The sequence below is a fragment of the Gymnoscopelus microlampas genome (assembly GCF_963454915.1).
Source record: "Gymnoscopelus microlampas genome assembly, chromosome: 11".
In the NCBI taxonomy this organism is placed as follows: domain Eukaryota; kingdom Metazoa; phylum Chordata; class Actinopteri; order Myctophiformes; family Myctophidae; genus Gymnoscopelus; species Gymnoscopelus microlampas.
Window position 1 is genome coordinate 8,996,497 of NC_139948.1, and position 6,888 is coordinate 9,003,384.

Here is a 6,888-nt window from a genome sequence, read left to right on the forward strand (position 1 = left end):
ACAATCACACCTAGACAGAATATAACAACCAATTGTTTCTTCACCAAAGCTGCTTTATACCTGGTTCTGTTGTACTGAAGGAATTTGGAGCAATCATGTGCAAATGAGGTTTCCATAGAGAAATGAATAACAAGAGGACGTAGAGAGAGACTCTCACACATGAGGACAGGGATAGTTGTTCATGTAACATGTAAATGGCAGCAGGACATGTAGAATACAAGAAAAAAGGAGGGGAAATGAAACCAAGAATCAATCAAGAAGCTTTTATTTGTCACTCACTTAGTACAATACGTGAATTGATGGGATATGTTCAGCAAAGACAATGATAACACAACAATCCAATATAACAACTAGGTGTAATGGAGTAAAAAAATTCTGCCATTCGCCACCACTACAAGGACAAGGTGTGAGTAGCATTCTCTTGCACAGTGTTAACACACTAGTCTCCAAACATCTAAAACGGCAATGCTAATATAAATGTAATAGGTTCCTAACAGTTCAGCACACTTAATAAACAACTGCTTTAAAGAACAACAATGGCTCATCATGTTGCATGTTTCTGAACCTTTCTAATGAAGTGCCTGTCACACTGTTCACAATCATTTTTCATTGATGTGTGTGTGTGCATGCGTGTGTGAATTCGCTGGCGTCTATTTAACGAAGATTGTGTCGTAAAGTTGCTCCCACACTGGTCACAGTTGGGTAGGGTAGGGTTTACCTCCAGTGTGAATTCTCTGGTGTCGTTTAAGGCTGGACAAATGAGAGAAGTGTTGTCCACACTGTTCACAGCAATAGGGTTTCTCTCCAGTGTGAATTATCTGGTGTCGTTTAAGGTTGAACAATTGAGAGAATTGGTGTCCACAATGTTCACAGCTATAGGGTTTCTCTCCAGTGTGAATTCTCTGGTGTGATTTAAGGCTGGCCATTTGAGAGAAGTGCTGTCCACACTGATCACATCCATAGGGTTTCTCTCCAGTGTGAATTTGTCTGTGTCTTTTAAGGTTGAACAATTGAGAGAATTGGTGTCCACAATGTTCACAGCTATAGGGTTTCTCTCCAGTGTGAATTCTCTGGTGTGATTTAAGGCTGGCCATTACAGAGAAGTTTTGTCCACACTGATCACATCCATAGGGTTTCTCTCCATTGTGAATTAGCTGGTGTGTTTTAAGGTGGGCCATTTGAGAGAAGTGTTGTCCACACTGTTCACAGCCATAGGGTTTCTCTCCAGTGTGAATCGTCTGGTGTGATTTAAGGCCAGACATTTTAGAGAAGTGTTGTCCACACTGTTCACATCCATAGGGTTTCTCTCCAGTGTGAATTCTTCTGTGTTGTTTAAGACTGCCCATTTCAGAGAAGTGTTGTCCACACTGATCACATCCATAAGGTTTCTCTCCAGTGTGAATTCTTTGGTGCCTTTTAAGTTCGTACATGAAACTGAAATGTTGTCCACACTGATCACAACAGTGTCGTTTTGGTTTAGCCAAGCTTCTTTGTTCACCCACTGCAGGTAACACAGGGAGGCCAGACTGATGATTCAACTCTGGATTGCAGAAAGACAAAGGACATATGGTTGAGAGGTGGGAATACTAGAGTACAATATGAATGAAACAAAGAGTATAAGTTTGAGACACAAAGTATAATATTGGGTAGTGAGACTGCTTTGTGTAAAACTTTATAAAAGTAAAGTACGACAGAGCAGAGGAATTAAAAGTAGAAAGAGAAAGTAACATACCATTTTCTTTGGGTCCCTCCTGTTCATCAGAACTGTCCCTGGTTGGGTTGAGAGAGTTCATCTTCAACTGAATTCTGGAATCCACAGTCAGATCTGATCAGAAATGATTGATATCCTGGAAGACTTGTGGATTAAATTACAACTACAAACTCTTCTTATACTAGACAGCCTGTGGGTGGAACCAGTAACTGATTTGAATTATTGGACAAAGAGAACAATTACAACCATCTCTCCACCAATCACAACCTAACATGATTCTACATGCTCCGCCCCTCCCACCTCCCCCAGACATGCTCCATCCATGCATCCTTCTAGAAACCGTTGACTTTCTATTACACGAGAACCAAGAGCATCCCTTTGTGGATCTTCATGTCTTAAGATAAGATTAATATAAAATATATTAATATGACACCCTGTAAGTATAAATGCATAGGCTATATTATGAAATGCATGTACAGTAAACAGACAATCAGTATCTTCAGACTTCAACAATGTTATATTCATTCATTCATTCATTAATAAATATATTGGTGAATAGGAAATCATTTTCTCATCAGAGTCAGGTCTTAAGATGGGATTTACAATGTTCTGCTTATTAACCCTTGTGTCATGGTGAGAGGTCAAGGTGCAACAGCTGACCAAATTAGAGTTTTATTGTCAAGGTTCATTTTTATTTTTCTGTCAAAAGTTGTCAATGGTTCTGATTCTGTCTATGTTCTAAACCCTGGTGGTGGTGGGCTGCTTTATGAATATATTGTGATGGATTAAGTTACCATAAACACATTACATAAATAGTTCACCTCAAACTATCTCTGATATGTGAAGTAAAATATACATCTAATTTCACCTTTTTCTGTAACGGTCATCACTACTAACCACTGTTGTCCTGCTTGCATTTACATTTACAATTAACAACTCTAGTCATGTCCTTGTGTGGATGAGTCACTCTCATCTCATTCTGGCTCTTCTAGCAGAGCCATTAAGATGGATAGGCATTTCAAGTTCCTAGTTTACACAATTGCTCCAAATTCCTTCAGAACAATACAACCTGGTGTGGTGAAGGTATAACAGCTTGCTATACTCTGCTCATAGTCTTCATTGTACATCACAGCATCTTCATTTATTTGGCAAACATATTGTGTTCTCTAGAATTACAAGGTCTTTAGAAATATCTCCCTATTTCTAAAGACCTTGCCTCACCCACTTCACACCTGCACTGCAACATAATTGTTTTCCTGTGAATGATGCTTAGCTGTCTATAGAAAATGAGATATATCCATGCAAATGTGGTCATTGATTACATGATGTGTCACTGTCTCACCCGGTGGCCCTAGTGTGTGAACAACTGGAATCATTTGACCCCAAAATAACTTGCTTTTGAGGATTAACATGGTCATATTTTGTTTCCAGAAGAACATTTTGGAATATTAAAGTTACACACATGTATACATGGACTAATTTAGGGGAAATCAAGGAAGGGGAGACATCTGAGAGCTTCATGCTCAAAGTGAAATGAGTTCTGTCAGTTATGTCAAAAATATATCATTTTGACCTTCATTTATTTCACTTGAGTAGCGACTGTACAACATTGTTGTACAGTCTTACATAATGTGTACACATGGCCAATAATATCAGAGTGCATACTGAATATGTCTCTCACATAACATGCATTGTCGGTCTAAACCCTGGTGGTGGTGGGCTATTAGAGAATAACACATGATTGCTGAAGTTACCATACATATTTCACCTCAAACCATCTCAGATTTGAAAAGTACAATTTAAAGCACGTTGATAACCGTTGAAATATATAGACAGTTAAAGTTCCAATATAACCCTCAATTGTAGGCTACATGTCATGATTGTTCCAAATTCTTTCAGAACAATTAAATCAGGTGTGATGAAGGAACAAGTGCTTGCTATATTGTGTTTATAGTGTGTCATTGTACATAACAACATCGTAATGTATTAGGCAAAACATATTATGTTGCTTCCCTAACACCAAGTGCTTTCCATGTGATTACATAAAATTACCAGAAACACAGTAAACCAACACATTGCAAGTTGTGATTGGATGTGAAGCCAAACTTTACATATATTTCACTTATATATATTTTTTACAGAGTGTGTATAAACCTGGTCAGATCTGGCATATCAATGCATCCCGGGTGTCTATTGATGTGCTTGTTCACCAGTTGCATTCTGGCTGATCACAAGTAGACATCTCTTAAGTAATAAATGAGAGTACAATTTTCCACCACTGTGTAAAAGGCTGACGAATTTGAAACCTCACTATGTAACTTTTTAAATGAATGAATGTCATTTTGTCCAATCTGTATGGTAGGGTATGTTAATACAATATAACTTACACAATTGTGATGGTTGTATTTTGTCTCCCTGCTCGTCTATTGAGACATTGGGCTCTATGCACGGTAGCTATATTTGAAAGAAATTGGGCCTCTTCCTGACTTCCTTCACAGGTGTTACCAATGATACTAATGAAGGCTCCGTTCCATTTAGTGTAGCACAGTTAGTTCTCAAACCTTATAAATTCAAGGACCCCCATAACTCTGAGAGTGTATAAATGGAACCAAATGGACCCTGGACTCTTTGGTTCCATTTGTACACTCTCAGAGTTACGCACCCCATGAAGGGCCATGTGGAACCCCCTCAAAGAACCACGAGGGTCCCTGGACCACACTTTGAGACCCACTGGTATAGCAGAATCTTTCCAGTGAGCCAGCATGCACAATATCAGTACCCTGACTCTGTTTGATCAGAATGGAACAGAGCCTTCATTAGTATCACCTGTGAAGGAAGTAAGAAGAGGCCCACTTTCTCTCCAAAATGGCAGCTGTGCAGAGAGCCTGAGCAAGCAGGTCGGCTCTATTAGCTATGGTAAAAATGTCAGCACTTAAGCAGGAAACATGTTCATGTGCAAAAATAACAACCTTAAAGTCGCTTTGGATAGAAATTGTCTCTCTCTCTCTCTCTCTCTCTCTCTCTCTCTCTCTCTCTCTCTCTCTCTCTCTCTCTCTCTCTCTCTCTCTCTCTCTCTCTCTCACATTCAGACACGTTTTTTTTTTTGCAAGCCACAACCTTTCTCAATCAAGAGGAGAATGATTAGGAAACGCAGCACTTTTCTGCAGGTACTGATCCATGTGAGTAACTTCTTAACAAGAAGCACCGAAGCTCCATTGCACCATAGACAATGGGCCGTGCCCTCAATATAAGAGTGTGTGTGCGTGTGTGCCAGTGTGGTTACATTGTCCCCACAGACAGAGGTGACAAGTCCGCTCCACTGCAGGCCTGACGGTAAAGGCTGAGTTATACTCATAGCCGCGCACCGGAAACAGCAGATCTACAGGCTCACAACGCATCGCGCTGCGATGCGTTGTGAGCCTGTAGATCGGCTGTTTTTGGTGCTCGACACCGACGCGCGACTAAATATAAATGAGGCAAGGCGGAGGCAGCTGCCTGGTAAATGATGATGATAATTGCCGTCATAACGGTAATTATGGCGATCAGGGGAGCAACGGTAAAATGCCTCGCAAATATCGTGGGAGTAGTTTTGTGTTGCCCTCATCAAGCGTGAAGTAAGCAGGATACTTTTACAGCTGTGGATCTCAAAGTGAGGTCCGGGGACCCCGGTTAGTCCTTGAGGTGGTTCCATGGGGTCCCCATGCAAAATGCAGTACCCATATTTGCATCAGATATTTGAAAATAACCCACCACCATCATGCCCACCACCAAGTTTGATGGAAACCCCTGATGGATGGACAGACAGACAGGCAGGCAGGCAGGCAGGCAGCAGACCCTAAAGGACATGCATTAAGCAACAGGTTGCACTGATGTACTTAGCCATGACATTGTGCTGGCTGGTCATGATGTATTTGACTATTTTGCTCGGCTCAGTTCCGGATTGCAAGAACAAAGTTTAGAGGCCTTGGGGCCAGTAGGAAGATGTTCTTTTATTTATTTTATGACATCAAGACTAGGTCCTGTACAAATACCAATGAGTCGTAGCAAAGTTAACTCGTTGTGTTTTTTTTTTAGCAATTACATTGCAAATGAAGTCACTTGGCTGAGGTTAGAAGACCCAGAACTATTGATGCTGTCTGCAAAGGATGTATACATTACGCTCAAACGTTCGCTCTCTGTTCTATTTGTGGAAAGAACGCGATATCGGATCCATAGACATTTTACTCCAGGAGGGTGTCAGAACTTGCTTCAGCCAGCTGTTTGTAGATCCGCTCCTGCTCCTCCCTGGCCTTCGTCTCTGCCTCTTCAGTCTCCCTCTCCTTCTCTGCAATGGGCTTCAGGTACTCGAACCTCTGTTTGCCATACAACACGCCAAGGAACAAGGCAGACCATCTGGCCGTCTTGATGAGCGGCGACACGGTAACTGGAGGAATCATAGCGCTACTTACTGTATGTTTGACAAACAAATTCAATACCCAGAATTCTCATGAATTAAGGATTCAATGGGTTTTTGCTTCTGGTTATATTGGTGCAACAGGACAAACATCACGCAAAGCTCTGATGTCATATGCATGACCTCATTCTGATGATGTCATCATTGTCCAAATATGGAGGTAGCCTACAGCGGGATGATGGATCTGAAATGATGAATTTCAGAAAACTAGGCCGATGCCCGTTGGGAACGATGGGAATTCATGCCCTCCGGTTACCCATTGTCTGTCTGCCTGTGTCCCTTTTACGTCCACATAGGGATCTCTTTATCTGCCTGTGTTCCTTACAGTAGAGCTCTACCTGTTTGTCCGTGTCCCTTTTATGCCCATATTTGGAGTTCTGTGTCAGCCGTGCCCAAATATGGAGTCCAGGCCCCTCTGTAACGTCAGTGCTATGACATTATTGATGATCAGGGTACTCCATATATGGAGATATTTTATATCTGGTCATATGCAATACGCACACAGAGATTTTGTGAATTTATATTGTAGCCTATTATCTCAATTTCAGAGTCGTCTACTGAGTCATCCAGTTTTGTCTCTGAAAAAGAGAGAATCCCTACCTTGCCATTTCCAAACATAGATCTTAGTTCAGACATCTTTGAGGAGTTTTTGAGGCTATTCACATTCAGGTGAATGATGTGTAGACCTTTTTTGGAGAACATCGTGTCCATCTGTTCAGTCTGG

At 41.2% G+C, this 6,888-nt stretch overlaps 1 protein-coding gene across 1 annotated transcript; it reads right to left on the minus strand.

Moving 5' to 3' along the window:
* Positions 1 to 5,931: 5,931 nt before the first annotated feature.
* On the minus strand, positions 5,932 to 6,147 carry LOC311054546 (ATP synthase subunit e, mitochondrial-like; the record flags this gene model as incomplete). Its single annotated transcript, XM_084070557.1, has 1 exon — positions 5,932 to 6,147. One exon carries the CDS (start codon positions 6,145 to 6,147, stop codon positions 5,932 to 5,934), a length of 216 nt encoding a protein of 71 aa, XP_083926683.1.
* Between the last annotated feature and the right edge of the window lie 741 nt (positions 6,148 to 6,888).